The sequence below is a fragment of the Phyllostomus discolor genome, chromosome 1 (genome assembly GCF_004126475.2).
Source record: "Phyllostomus discolor isolate MPI-MPIP mPhyDis1 chromosome 1, mPhyDis1.pri.v3, whole genome shotgun sequence".
Taxonomy (NCBI): Eukaryota; Metazoa; Chordata; class Mammalia; order Chiroptera; family Phyllostomidae; genus Phyllostomus; species Phyllostomus discolor.
Window position 1 is genome coordinate 94,517,539 of NC_040903.2, and position 16,493 is coordinate 94,534,031.

Here is a 16,493-nt window from a genome sequence, read left to right on the forward strand (position 1 = left end):
TAGCTGTTCCTCCAGACTTCCTCCTGCTCTTTCTCTCAGCAGCAGCCTGGAACCCTGCCACATCTTTTTCAAAGCCATACAGTTGCCACGGCAACAGTGCTACCCCAAGCACAGTGCCTTTATTACATGAATTGCCATTTGGAAGGGATTATCTCAGAAAGAACCTAGCCACACAATTCTTTTAATTATATTTTCTTGGGAACTGGCATTGGTAAAAACCATCACACATGCAGATTATTTTCCTTTGTTTTCCTTTTTAAAGTATATTTTTGGAACAATAAATCTGGTCAAAATGAATTTATAAAAATGACTTTGGCTTAAAATATGAACACTGAGTGCAAAAAATAAAATAAAATGACCATCTATAAATAAAGACTGCTGCAAACAGACTTCAAAAGGGAAAAATTATAAGGAATAGATTTTCAGAAACTTCTAACATTACATATTTAGTGTCCGTTGCTTTAAATCATTCATTTTAGAAAAATCTTCACAAAAAAATATTCTCTAATTTACTTCTGATGTTTATAAGCATCCTTGACATTACTGTTTGCCTTTAAAGACTAAATTCGAGCAAAACCTTACCTGAAAAGAATGTTGCTATTTAACCTAATCTAATGCATCTTACATAGACATAAGCAAAACTAAATTTGTCTTCTGTCTTTGTAAAACTAATTCCTAGGGAAAAAAAAAAAGCTTCTTACACATTCCTCATTTCCTCTCTCCTTAGGGCACAATACATAAACTGAAAAACTGACACAAAGGTACCCACTCTGTTTAAATTTTTGGTGGTTAATAAAGGGATGGAAAAATTAAGGAAGAAATATAAAAGATTTTCCTTGCATTACAAGTGCCAGCTGCTCAATGTTGTACCAGGACTTGGAGAAAAAGAGTTATAACATATGTTACATGATTCATAACATGTCAAAATGCATAATTAGGTTTTGATTAACTTCTAATTGCCTTGCTGAAAGTGCTGCATGTATATAAAATAAAGCTACATGCTATGAAGCAAATAAAATCTCATCTCCCTTCCTTCAAAGAACAGCTGATTTGGGGGGAGTTTAGATTGTTTCCTGGAAATTGCCTGAAAGAAAAATTTTGATAAGAGCAGAAAGCACCCTTGGCCACCTACCCATTTTGCTGTTTACTGTCACCCTGGGATCCTCTTCTCTGTCCCTCTGCTAGCTCCTGAGCAGTCTCGGAACACACGCTGGTGACTGTGGGCTGCCGTGGGACATTAACTGCAGGTTTACCAGCGTTCAGTGCAGGTGAACGCTGGTCAGCACTAAGATTGGCATTAGCATGCAGTCCAGATGCAGCGAATGGGGGAGGAGTGACAGCAGCCACAGGTGGAGGGGAAGCATGTGATGAAGTGGTTGCATGGGCTGGGGTGAAGGCAGACGATGGTGATGGGATGGATGTGACCTTTGGTGAAGACACAGAACCAAAAGGCCGTGGTGCCTTATTGTAGGCCATGTTGGTTGTGGAAGTGACTTTGGACACAGCAGGAGATGTAATGGGCACAGGTTTAACTACTTCTTTAGGTTCTCCCTATGTAAAATAAAAATAAACATATACAAAAACACACCAAATACATGCAAAATAGATTCACTAAAAAAAACACAGCTCATTTTTAAAAAGACAAACACAATAATGTTAGAAGCTCAAACTTTACATGTTTCCAGATAAAAACAATTAAGTTGATATTGCATACCATGCATGCTAACTCTCCCCAACATGCATAACACAGATGCACACACTGAGTACATTTTTTTAATAAAAATGAAAGCAGTTTCAAAATATTTAGAAAATAGAGCAGGAAAGCTATCAAAAAGCCTAAAGACCAGATATGTGTCAATTTAAACATATTCCAAAGGAAAAATGTTTAAATACCTCACAATAAATAATACATTCATAACCAAAATGTTTATTTTAAAATTCCAGAGTCTCAATTATAATTCCACCTTTCAAACAGGTTTAAACATACTTTTCCAGAGTATAATCATTTGATTCATGCAGAAACGGCAGTGAATTTCTAACTCTTCATTTTAAAAAAAAGGAGTAAGATTGTTTTCATGTAATTCAGAAATGTGCACATTCTAAGTAATTGTTTTGAATCAAGAAATTGCTTTTTAAAACTCAACAAAAAAACAATGAACAAAACAAAAATCAATCCTTTTCCTGTGATCCACCAGTACCTCTCTCTGGAATGTTTTCAAATATCATTCAAGGAGTAAAAAGAAAGAAAATTTTTTCCCTTTTCCAAAATAAATATTTAATAGTTACATAGGGGAAAAAAATGATCTAAGATATTTCTTCACTGTTATCAGTCAAAGAAAAAAGTAACTATTAAAGATCAAATCCTCCTAAAATTAACAGAATTTGTACTTACAAATCCCTATTCCAAAACAAGTATACATTTTTTTTTAAAAATTGAAGAATAAATCCCTGCTCACTCTACCATTCTGGAATAAAAACAAATTCTTTAAAAAGTGTACAATGGCAATGTTTAAGAAAACAAAGATAATCTAAATTAATCTCGAGAAAATAATAGAGCTAACAGAGGGGGGATATACCTAAATATCTCAGTAAGTGAATATAATAAGTAATTTGATAGAAAGGCACAATTAAAATTAAAGAAAACCCTAAATGGCATAAAGCAGATGTGTATGAATAATCATTTGGGACAATTTGAGGGTATATGTGAGAGAAAAAGGGCATTTACCAATAACCTAATCCAAGAATACTTGGAAAATGTAATTTAAAAATTATTAATATTATAAATAAAATGTGATTAAAGACTTGTGACATTCATTTTTAGTAACCATTTATTTTTTAGAATATTTGAATAAAAACAGGGAAATTAAAAGTAAATGTAAAATATTTGGACATAGTTACTGATAATATATAGCACTGGAATAATGTTTAAAATATAGGTATATTTAGAGAGATGGTAATTTTGTATGTGTTAATTTCCATTGTCCCCTGTCATCTTTAAAGTAAGGAACTATGAGGAAAATTATATTGAAACTATAAATTGTCAGTATGGTCTTAGAAAGCAATGGAAATTACAATAGTTCAGAAGGAACTATTATATGGTACCCTAGTGATACTAGATTAGAAACACACCTTTTGAACAGCAACTGGTTCAGGCTTGGATGTAGCAGATGCTCTAGGGGAAAAAAAGAAAATAGAAAAAGACAAAAATTTTGTGAAGTTGTAAATTTATTAATGGATTTTATATTACTATATACTTTATTATATGCAATCATCAAAATTTACAGTTCCATAACTCATGATTATGACTATTCACATTCTATTAATTAGTTTACAGAACTGAAATGCTGCAAGATCCAGTAATACCCTTACACACATTAGTTCTCTACACACTCAAATGAGGAAACACAAATAACAACCATGTTTACTAATGCACTCATGTTAATCTTTACATTAAAGCTATTCCCTATCCAAAAGGTCAAAGGATAATAAATATGACTTTTTGATCCTTGAGTGGTTCCTGAAGCATCTCATTGGAATCAACTCCAACAGTATCTGCCTTTCCCCCTAATATCCATGAATCCATCATAGGATATTGGCCTTTTTGTGAAGAGGTTGAATAAATTCTGGTTGAACTAGTCACCAAATGAGTATTTATTTTGTATTTACATTCTTAACTGCTTCTGCAAGTTTATTTGTTACGGTAAAACTAAACTGTAAGTTCTTCCTTTAGGCCATAATTTCAGTGAAGGTGATGACCATGTCACATTTGTGTCTCTCTGTCAGGACTGTGCCTGGCATGACAGGGTATCAGTAATGAGTGTGAAAAGGAGAGAGCAAGAAAAGGAGGACAATAATCCATGTACAGACTTGACTATTTCCAAATTCAAAATTATTATTTTTAATATATGCTTTTTGTATTATTACTGTTCCTTTTGTTAACATGGACTAATAGTTGTAGTAATTGATTTAAAGCAATTTTCTCGTATAATCATGAAAAAGAACCAAAGTAGCAACTATCATTATCCTGACTTTTCAGATGAGGAATTTCAAAGTCAGAGTAAATTACTTACTAGAATGAAGCTAAGGCCAAAAGTTCTTACATATTACGATATACTGGCTGTAGTCAAGAACAGTAACTAAATGATTAGGAAAGTTTCTAATAATTCAAAGGCTATTTACCCAGTACTAAGGTACATGTTATGTTTAATAATGCCAGAAACAGTTTGGCTCCTCTTATATTACACAAACCTGAGGATAAGTCATCAAGTGCAAAGTTCAAGAAATGTACCATTGTAAGTAAATAAGCAATAATTTTAAACTACAAACTATGAGATCATTTTACTTACAGAGAAAGAAGATGCTAGCAAAGGATATTTGGTCTCTATGAACATAACCTAGTAACAACAACCTCCAAACATTTTTAGCAGCAAATGAGTTTTCCAATAATTAATTTGATTAGCTTGGGCAAACACTGACTGAAAATAGACTAACCTAATGAGAGGCCAGAATAGATGCTAACACTTGGTTACTGCTATATAGAATTATACTCTGTGAGTTGCGTAACTTTCCATGGGTACTCTCAAACAGACCTTCCATTTGTACTCTCAAATTTCTCTTTTACCTTATAAGGTTATTATAACAAGTAAAGGAAACAAGCTGAAGGACAGAACAATAGAATCTTCCTTTCATAGAAATTTCACAATAAGATGCAAATCACAAAGGATCTGTGTAGTAAAACCACCCAAGGCATTATTGACAGTTTGCCATAATAAAGAGGAGAGTATCCTTTTTTTTTCATTTGGACACTTAAAGGAACACGAAACTCTTCTAGCAATGTAATAACAATTTATGAAAAAGAACATGATATTTAGTAGTCACTAGGTTTACAAAGAGAATAAAATACATAGATCTTAGGATCTATGTATTTTAAACCAAACCTTATAAGTATAAGAAAACCAAAACCTTAGTTTTTTTTTGGATATTTGTTTTTATTGAAAAAGTATTAACAACAACAGCAAAAACCACAGAATGGTTAGTTTACATCAATTTTGGAATCCAACCACTCATTTTATTGAAAAAAGTATAGAATAATAATGAATCCTAACATACTTTGTGGACTGAAAGTTCTATAAAAACACTGTCTGAAATTTTATATTCACAAAAAAATTTCATAGGTCTGAAAATTGAATCTGTTCTTCTTGCCTTTTGATAAAGTCTCACGAGTGCAGTGACATTAACTAAGACAAGAAGTCAGAGAAAAGAGGGACAACATGCCCTCAAACTCCCAGGACTGAGTCCATTACACATTGAAAAAACAAATATTTCATAGGAAAAATATAGACTGACTTATAATTAAATGTCAAACTAGTTAACACTGGATGCAATAAAAATTACTTCTGTTGGTTTAAATATTTAAATAAGCACCAAATTACTCACAAAAACACTGAAACTTAGAAGGTTCTTTCGAGTTACTTTCTCACAGAGCAATCAGGTACTAATCTGATCTCAGCTTGAGTATTTACAGGAGCTCACAATTTAAGCCATTTAATTTTTTAATGCTCCCATTTAAAATGGTCTTAATTTTTGTGTATTTTGTATTTTGGAGTAAATGAGTAAGTCAACCTGTCCACATTAAAAATGTTAAAAAATATTTTTAATACACAGTATATATACATCAAAATCTATAAATGCATTAATTACATTTTAAAACACCACTATGCTACCAAAAACTTTTAAATGTAATTACATATTCTTATGACATAGACTATTGTGGTTTAGAAAATTTAGAATACATGACTAATAACATCTGAAAAATTAATAAATAGCAATGACACCAGTTTTTTAAAAAATCAAACTTTACTAATTATCATAGAATAACAAAATAAAAAGATAATCACTTTTACTTTCAAATATGTAAAGATTAGTTTTAATGTTAATACATAATGCTTGTGAGAATATGCTATATGTTGCTGGATGAACTATGTAACATTATGGTTTTTATGGAAAATAATTTGACATTTATTTATAAAAAGCCTTGAAGAAAGCTCATGCCTTTTGTAATAATCATCAGCTTCTGGGAATCTATCATGAAAAAAATAATCTGAAATATGGAAAAGACTTTCTCTATGAAGATATTTGTTCCTACAGTTATAATTTATAATGATGAAAAATTGAAAACAACTGATTAAATATACAATGAGAAAAATGGTAAACTATAGTAAAACCACATGATGAATCATTATGTAATTATTAAAATCATTCTTAGAAAGAATTCTGAATTATGATAATATGCTTTATAATGTTAAGTGAAAAAAGGGAGATACAGCATGCATAGGATGATTAGGACATGGAAAAAAGTGTATGGAAGCACATCAACATTTTAATAGAGGCTCCCACGAATAATATGTTTTTTCTCTTTTGTGTGTGTTTTCCATATTTTATACAATATACAGGTGGTAATTTATGCAAGTAAGACTTCTTCTCTAAGCATGTCATAGAAAACTACATCCCAAAACATGGAATAAACAAAAAGGTTCTGTTATCAAAGATACCTGGAAAACTTGAAGTTAAAGTCACAAAAGCACAGTCACAAGACTTCTCAGAACCTTCAATGCCTAGAGAAGAAAATACTTGACTTCCAGTCAAAATAGAGGTGTAGGTAATCATCCCTCGCCTGTGCACACAATTACAGCAAAAAATACAGCTACACTACAAAACAAGTATCACTGAGAATCGTCAGAAAATTTAACTGTATGGAAGTCCAACAAACAAGGATTTAAATAAGCCACATTCATTCAGATGGGTAAGAGGAACAGAGACACAGAGAGGGATGGAGACGTGGAGATGGAAATAGGTAGTCCCACATGCACATATTGTGGATAACAAATAGGAAGGATACCTCCAGAGTGAGGGATTCCAGCCCAGGGTCCCAGCACCAGGAAGATAAGTCCCCATAACTTCTGGCTGTAAAAACCAGTGGGGGTTTGGGCGGCAGAAGAAACTGTGTCCTCTTAAAAGGCCTGCAACAGACTTAGGGTTCACACAGTCTCACCCAATCTGGGATTCAGCACCAGGGCAACCACTGGAAGTGTACTAGTGGTAAATGGGGAGAAAGTGAAGTACGAGGAGGGAGACAGCTTCATTCTGGGCAAAACTCCAGAGGTCAGGCAGCAGCATTGCCGCCTCGCAAGCCCTCCCCCACGCAGAGCAAAAGAGTGGTGACGAGGGTTGCCACACCCTGGTGAACACCTGAGGCTCTGTCCCATACAACTTAACAGGTGCACTAAGGCAGGGAATCAAAGCAGCTCTATCTAATACATACAAACAAACACAGGGAGGCTGCCAAAACGAGGAGACAAAGAAATATGGCCCAAATGAAAGAATAGAACAAAACTCCAGAAAAAGAACTGAACAAAATGGAGATAAGCAATCTATCAGATGCACAGTTCAAAAGACTGGTTATCAGGATGCTCCAGGAATTCATTGGGTACTTCAATGGCATAAAAAAGAACCAAGGAGAAATGAAGGTTGCACTATGTGAAATAAAGAAAAATCTACTGGGAACCAACAGTGGAGGGGATGAAGTCGAGAATCCAATCAACAATTTGGAGCACAAGGAAGGAAAAAGTGTTCAGTCAGAACAAGAAGAAGAAAAAAAGAATTCAAAACAAATGAGGATAGACTTAGGAACCTCTGGGACATCTTTAAATGTACCAACATCTGAATCATCGGGGTGCCAGCAAGAGAACAAGAAGAGCTAGAAATTGAAAACTTATGAGACAAAATGATGAAAGAAAACTTCCCTAATTTGGTGAAGGATATAGACATACAATTCCAGAACGCACATAGTCCCAAACAAGATGGACCCACGGAGGACCACACCAAGACACATCATAATTAAAATGCCAAAGGTTAAAGATGAAGAGAGAATCTTAAGAGTTGTTAAGGAATATGTATAAAATATACATAGGGGGGTGTAGGAGGTGGGGATGGGTGGGGTGGGGGGACTAGTGGGAGGAAAATGGAGACAACTATATTTTAGTAACATTTTAAAAAGAAAAAAAATGTATAGGGAAACACTATTTACACTAAAAAAAAAAAAAAAAAGCAGAGAGCTACCTACAAAGGAGTTCCCATAAGACTGTCAGAAGATTTCTCAAAAGAAACTTTGCAGCCTAGAAGGGACTGGCAAGAAGTATTCAAAGTTACGAAAAGCAAGGACCTACGACCTAGATTACAACCTAGATTACTCTATCCAGCAAAGAAACCTATCATTTAGAATTGATATGATATCATCATCACCAAGCCATTATTATATGAAATGCTAAAGGGAATCACATAAGAAATAGAAGATCAAAATGATGAACATTAAAATGGCAATAAATTGACAACTATCAGTAATTGAACCCAAATAACAAACTAAGCAAAGAAGCAGAAAAGGAACAGAATCATAGATATGGAGATCATTTGGAGGATTATCAGTTGGGAGGGGAAAGGGGAAAACTGGAGGGAAAGGTGCAGGGATTAAGACACACAAGTTGGTAGTACAAAATAGACAGGAAGATGTTAAGAACAGGATAGGAATGGAGTAGTCAAAGAACTTATATGCATGACCCATGGACATGAACTAATGGCAGAGGTAATTGCCAGAGGGAATGGGGATACTGAGTACAGGGGGGCAAAGGGGCAAAATTGGGACAACTGTAATAGCATAATAAATAAATTATTTTTTAAAGAAAAGGAAATATTGTAGAATGTTGTCCATACACATTTGAAGTGTGGAATACTTATTTAGAATATTCATTTAGGGAACTCTTTTTAAGACTGGAATTAAGAAGGGGGAAACCCCTCTAGGAAATGCTATTTAAAAGAAAGTAAATCTTTATAAGTCTGAAATGTTTACTTAGGTCTCCTATAAGTGGCTAAATTAAGGGGAAGAAATATTACAATACATAAAAGTCTTGAAATCTTTATACAGAATCTCTTTCTTATCCAACTAGTGCTTTCTTGAGCTCCATTTAAGATGCCCAAGGACTATGCACATAATTTAATCAATGTTTAAGTAGGGAAAACCCCATTTCCTTCACCTAACTGAAATATATATTTCCTATAGTCCCTGAATACAAAATCCTAATATATGAATAAAAAGAACTGTTTCTCAAAATTAAAATTTTATAGTTGTCTTTTTAAAAGAAAAATACCATACTGAACTTGTTCTTTTACTTTAGAAATGTCATAGATTACATATAAGTGAATAACTTTTGTCAGCTGATAGTTGCTGGTGCCAATTCAACACCAACAGGAATCTACAATTTGGGGTGATGCAAAGGACATTTTATTCAGCGCAAAACAGCTCAATTGTGATATAGCACAGTTGTGGCTGTGAGGCAGCCCTGCGGCCAGGTGTTCCTGGGACTAGGCCCATCTCCAGCTAGATGGCTCAGCTCTGCTCCTAAATGGCCTGCTCTGCTCTGCTCCTAGCAGGTCTGCTTTGTCCTACACTGGTCTGTTCCACTTTGCTCTGGTCTGCTCTGTTCTGTGTCAGGCTACTCTGTCCTGCACTGGTCTGCTCCACTGTCCACTCTGCTCTGGCAGGACATCTTACATGTTTCAACTCCAGCAGGGAAATACAGTCATCAGTGAAAAGGGAAAATGCACTCTCAGAGCCAGAGGACCACTGAGTTATACAGGAGCACTGACCTACATACACACAAGTCCTCACCCCTGATCTCTGACTGGTCTGTCCTCATGCAAATGAGGACTCCAGATCATTGCAGTCTGATTGGTACAAAACACTATCCTGATTGGTCAAAGTAGAGCTATTCTTACAAAGATGCCAACAGGAATACAGCTGTGCAGCCCTGATTGGTTTCAGACTTAATGGCTAAAATAGGATTCTGGGAACTTTCTTATCAGAGCTGACTCAGATGGCAGGAACACAGGCCTGGCCAGCAGTTCAGTGCAGAGGCAAATAGTTCAGTGCAGGTTTCTCCCTGAAGTGCAGTTGGTATGAGAGGCCCCCAGGAAAAAACGGTTGCTAGGCTCTGTTGTTGTTTCTGTTTGTTTTAATTTGAGCCCAGTTAGCCACCAGGAACCCTTCTCAGTAGGTATCTTCTTTCTCAGGGTCCACATTTTGTAAAGACTTTTAAATAAATAAAGTTTTAAAAACTAAGGTATAATTGTTAAAAATTCCTACATTTTCCTCTTTAAATCCTGGAAATATGCAATGGGATAATATATCTCCTTTTCAACCACAGTGATCACCACAAGTCACTTTTCTGTAGTATGTGTTTCAAACCAGCAGAGATCCTGGCAATGGCTTAGTGCCATGGACTCGACAATTTGCTTATTGTTCTCTCTTCCCTTACTGTGAAGCCACTGTACAGGAGTAAACCAAAATGCTGAGAGCCTACTGCCTTGGCCTAATACTATTCTCAGCTCATGGAATTCACAGAACAAAGCTGTCAGTGTGGCTAGAACAATCTGTTTTGAAAATTGATTGATTTTGTGAGAACAGTATCCAAAATAAAAATCCCTGATGTATTACAACCAGTTTCAGAACTTCTGGCTAAACAGTTGAAAGAGTTCTAACTTATAACATAATGTATTAGAAACTAGAATTGTGATGCTCTGGTTAAAATAATGTATAGGAAAAATAATGCCATAAGTAAGCAATAGCTCTATCAAGGATGAGATTGAAAGGAACCAAGCAAAACTGCATCTTATGAACACCCAATGAAAGGTGTTATATGCAAGTTATACTTTTCATTAATTAATGTATTTTAATACTGCTTTATAAAGTAACATGTTTTTAGTTAATAAAGTAGCCAATGAATGTTCACAGTAGTATTTAATAATGAGGAATTAAGCAACAGAACTAGACTAATAAAGATTATTCACATTACTCATTATGTCTTCATGGCCCCTTCGACCATATTTAATATACTTAACTCATGAACAATCATACAAAAAGAGGAGGATTTCTGTTTATCTTCTGTGAGATGAGCTCTATCTAAGTTTCCCACAGAATGGCCAACTTTGGGCTCAGTGACCTAAGGACCCAAAAACACTAGGGTACGTCATCAATCACTAATTAATTGCGAAACTGTCAATTTGCAAAAACAAAGCAACTCCAGAAGGAAAAAGAGTGAGCATTCATGTATGGAGAGGGATGTTTATACAATTTCCCCACATTTTAGTGTGCTTCCAGTCAGTCTACTTTCCTAAAAACTTAACCTTAAACATTAAAATCACAGGGCAAAGTATCAGTGGTTTTTCCTAAATAATGAGAATATGTAAAGATTATGTTTTCTATAGACAAAAATACACTAAAAGTATACTACATAATAGTTATCTATCAGCACCTTTCAGCTTATAAAAGACATTACTCCCCACATACACATGTACTCATCCACATAGCCTTTCTTTCTCTCTGTTTGCACCTTCTCTATCTTACAATGGGAAATAGTAAGGTACTTTTTTTTTACCTCCCAAGAGAAAGAAATAACCCAAGCTGGACAGACTTTGAAGTGCGGGACAGACTGTAAGAAGACTCAAGCCCATCCAAGCCCCCTGCCTGGACAAGGCTAGAAACTGGGTGTGGCTCTGATATATCCACAGCAGGCAATTACTATGGGATAATTATTTCCCTTGGTAAGGGGAAAGGCTTCTATTGTAAAGATCCTTTTCAGGTTGATGGGGTTTGAAAAGAAATGTTCATCAATCAATTCTAAAAACCAGAGAGTGTGAGACGGAGGAAAGAAGAAAGATGTCTATGAGTTTCCCTAATCCACATGGTTACACTATTTTCAAAGAGAAGAAAATGCAGAGGGGAGGAGGTGGAGTAGACCTAAAATTTAAAATGATAAAGCATTTCCCATTATACAAATAATGAGAGTATCAGTGTTACAGTACCATTTACTGGGGTCTTCCTAAAGTCTCAACATTGAATTGAAGTGCTTATGTATAATATATTGCTTAAGTTTCAGAAATAAAGCCTAGAAATGTTAAATAACTTGACCACTAAAAAGTTTAACACTAATGTCTACAGTATCCTCCCTCTAATATTGCCATCTCATCCAACAAGAGCCAAAAAGAATTAACAAATATTTCTTCCTCTCGTAATATGCTGCTTTATTTTCTGTGATTGAAATTTACCAATTCAATACTACTAAAATCTTCAGAAATGCACACTGAATACTGATCAATTAAATAACTCATTTTGGTGACAGTTTTATGCATTTCTTGACATCTTTCACTTGAGATCATCCTTTCATCTGTCCAGTCTTCAATATTTACTGAGCCAGGGTCACTGTTCCAAGGTTTGGGAATATACTGGTAGACAAGCCAAAAAAGATCTTTCCCTGTAATCTGCATTCTAATGGAAGAGACAGATAATAAGCTAATAAGTAGGATGGTCTCAATAGTAATAAATGCAAATTTTCACATTATTCTACTTGATTTTAGATGGGAGAAATTTATTTTTACTCAATGTTTATTTCCACAAGAACACTTTTTAAAATATTTTTTAAATTTATTTTTACACAGAAGGGATAGGAGGATGAAAGAGAGAGAAGCATCGATGGCCAAGAGAAACACTGATTGGATTAGCTGCCTCTCCCAGGCCCCCAACCAGGGACCTGGCCCACAACCCAGGTATGTGCCCTAACCAGGAATCAAACTGGTGACCTTTTGGTCCACTGGATGAAGCCCAACCCACTGAGCCATACTAGTCAGGGCTCCACAAAAACATTTTATCAGAGAAGAAAGTTTCATCTGTCCATCATGCCTAATGTCCACATTCAACTTCAGAATCATTGAAGAGAAAAAAATGCATTTTTATAACTAATATTTATAAAATAATTTCTATCAAAAAGAATGCTGAAGCAATTTGATAATATTTTAGATGTGTTCAAGATAAAGTAAGAAGAATTTCAAAATTCATTTTTTTTATGGGTAAAATTCTCCTATAGTGAAAATACTATTTCAATAAAGGGTTTTATAAAAAATCTATTTTATATGCCCCATAGTTCACTGTAAAAGGCCAAAGAGTCAAATTTTTAGGCTTTGTGGGTCACAGGATCTTGATTCAACTATCCAGCTCTGTCATTATAGCAAGAAAAATAGACAAAATCTAAATGAGTGGTCATGGTTATGTTCCAATAAAATCTTATTTATAAAAACAGGTGGGAAGCTAGATTTGTCCTGTAGGTCATAATTTGCTAGCCCCTGGTTTAGATCATTTTATAGTTTTGATTATAACAAACCTAGGAAATAATCTGACACAACCATGGCTCTTTTGGACTCTAAGACTCATAATCATTCTGCATAATGACAACCCCCTAACTACAATTTGTCCAGACACAGATAGGTGTAAGAAATTAGCCCTGGCTGGCGTAGCTCAGTGGATGGAGCGCGGGCTGGGAACCAAAGTGTCCCAGGTTCGATTCCCAGCCAGGGCACATTCCTGGGTTGCAGGCCAGAACCCCCAGCAACCGCACATTGATGTTTCTCTCTCTCTATCTCCCTCCCTTCCCTCTCTAAAAATGAATAAATAAAAATCTTTAAAAAAAAAAAAAAAAGAAATGAGTTTAGCTTCTCATTTTCTCTCTGAGGCTGCAGGACACTACCTTTGCATTCCTCTTAACTCCTCTATCTCAGACTCTCATACTACTTGCAACTGAATGACCCATCCAAACTTACAAAACATTCAGTACTGATAACTGAAACTTGGTGAAGGGAGAGATTTAATATTATTGGATTAAGGGTGACATTTAAGCACTATTTTTAACTCTACCACTCAGCACCTCAGTTCATTTGCTAATAATGAGATAGGCTACTAAAAAATCTCTCATCTCCTGCTTCTACATATTAGAAATGGATTAGTTATGTAATTTTTTTAAAATTCTAAAATAACAACTGAAAGGGATGCACCATGTGTTTTGTAAAAGAAGCTGACAGTATAGTGTCTTTCTTTCCCATTCTTTTTGACCCAAACTATATATTTTATTTCACATCAGGCATGGATTTTAACACTTTTAGGACTGATATAAATAAACAGTCTACAACAGAGTTTCATTTTCTGAAACTGACTAGGTTTATATCTTCCTTTGAGCAATATGGTAATCCTATTTAATATATCTTCTCTTCCAGCTCCAGTCAGGTAGACAAAAAAACAGATTTTTATCAACATAGTTCTTCATTACTAATATGAAAAAAATAAAATTTGCAAAGCAAATAATCTGCCTATAAGAAAATTAGAAGTTCTATTTATACATCTACATTTTTCTGGCTCTTTCATGACACTATTAAGATGTCACTGAGCAACAAATGTGGTTAAGATTCATATTATGAGGGTAGGCATCAATAACAAACCAAATACATAACTGGATTTTCACAGACTCCTCGCAATGCATATAAAACTAACTGCTTCAGGAAAATCTTGATAAGGATCAGATGGTGGAGAATAGGTACAAGTAGTATAAGCAGGGATAATTCATAATCTGATGTTTGTCTACTTAATTTTTCCCTTCTTTTTAGGAAAAGCCTAGAGTCCTAGAAAGACAGAACCTACCTTTCATATTCAGGCTTTCTCCTTATTCTGCTCTTTGTTGATAAAGGAATTCTTAAGAAATAGGAGAAACAGCTAAATTAAAGTTGCAAGTTAGGTTACCAACAGAATAAAGTAGCTACTATAAAGTTTTCTCCGTTGGTACAAAGAGGATAGTAATCGTTCCCTTGCAGAATTGTTCTGAGGATCAAATGAGGTCACCAATGTAACACACCTAGCAGAGTGACAGGCACAAAGAATGACAGAAATCATCTTTCCATCCCTGGAGATCTGAAAATTACTCTCTGTTTCTAATTAAGTTAAAATAGGTTAAATAATTTGATCACAACTTAGAATTTGAAAATGGCAAAACCAAAATTTAAACCCAACTCCTCCAGATGTTTATATGCACTCTGTCTTCTAGGAATAGTAGCAAACAAACTAAAGTTACAAAAGTAACTTTGGTAAGAAACTTCAGAGAGAAAGAGTTTCAAACAATCAGTAACTATCAACTTTTTATTATCTAATAAATATTTGTTTTCAATCACATTATTTACAAAATGCCATCTTTGATTTAATTCCTGTAAACACATAAGTTACTCAATGTAATACATACATACAGGTATATATGCAGTTAATACAGATATAGATTTAGACAATATATGTAGATATCTACCTGTCTGTTTCTCTACCTATAGAAGACACAATTTTACAGCTTGAGCAATATAGACATAAATAAAATTAAGCTCTTCAGAAAATTCCCAATTAAAGCTTAATAAACAAGCAAAAACACAGAAACAAGAACCTTAAGTCCATTCTTTCTTATTTTTCCAAAGAAGGGGAGGATTTTTTTCCATAGCAACAGGAATTCTCTGACTTCATTTTTCAGCAGGATGGGACTTGAGGTTCCTTAATGAACATCATCTGTGGTGCTAAATTGGGTGTTCTGCACAAAACAACAACCAGCTTCTGAAATTAGTGGCCACGCATATCCCAAAATACATCACAGGATCTTATTGTGGCTGTGTGTCAAGACCACATGTTTCTACCTGATGATAGGTAGCCCTGATGATAGGTTTCTACCTGTAGCCCTGTGATCAGGGGTACAAGGGTGTATAAAGAGCATGTAAGATTACAGAAATATCGATGATGGAGCCTTTTCTATTTGGGTTGGCTATATATTCAGATATGCCTAGTCACTGAATATATATATATCTACATACATATATACCTAGACATCGAATGATACATTTTTGATAGTGTTCAATCATTTTTGAACCCCTCTGTATTTTTATAAACAATCACACACCCTTATATTATGGTCAGACTTGTTATGATTTGGCCATTTATACTGCCATAACTTATTTTAATCAAGTACCTTCTCATTCTTGACCAATATGTATTATACAAATGTCACTTCGAGTTCAAGGGCATAATGTGTTATATCTTTTCCTTAATTTGTTTCATTAATTTGTTAATAAATTCCCCAAGTATTTATTGAGCCCCTAACAGAGCAGGCTTTGTTGCAGAAGGTGGGGCAACAGTAATGAATAAAAGAGACAAAACCCTTATTTGGAAGGGGCTTACATTCTGCTTGGAAGAGGCAGAATAAAAACAAATAAGCAAAGTATGTCACATGGTAATAAGTATAATAAAGCAGGACTTGGGTAGGGATACACTATTTTATATAGAGAAGTTGATGAAGGCCTCCATAATAAGATGAAATCTTGCAGAGACCTGAAATAGAGAATTGCGGGCTGAGCACATGAAGTCTACAAGACAGCAGTGTGCCAACTGGGCTAGAATGGGAGTAAAACCTGGGAGAGCAGTGAGAGATGAAGCCAGAGAAATAAGTGGAAGCCAGAACACATAAGCTACTTTATGCCACTACAAAAACCTTGTCTTTTACTCCTCTAAATGAGATGGAAAAGTATTCCTAAATACA

The 16,493-nt window shown here is 34.8% G+C and overlaps 1 protein-coding gene across 8 annotated transcripts in view; it reads right to left on the reverse strand.

Moving 5' to 3' along the window:
- Positions 1-16,493, reverse strand: part of PDLIM5 (PDZ and LIM domain 5) — a 218,492-nt gene that overhangs the window by 79,174 nt on the left and 122,825 nt on the right. For 4 of the 8 annotated variants that reach the window (XM_028505743.2, XM_028505746.2, XM_028505745.2 and 1 more), the window contains exons 4-5: positions 3,130-3,172; positions 1,133-1,224 (exon numbers count right to left, since the gene is read on the reverse strand). In XM_028505743.2, the coding sequence (XP_028361544.1) occupies positions 1,133-1,224; positions 3,130-3,172 (135 nt within the window). Of the gene's footprint in view, positions 1-1,132; positions 1,552-3,129; positions 3,173-16,493 lie in introns of all 8 variants that reach the window. The other 4 variants (XM_036026317.1, XM_036026309.1, XM_028505748.2 and 1 more) reach the window with 2 other exon arrangements.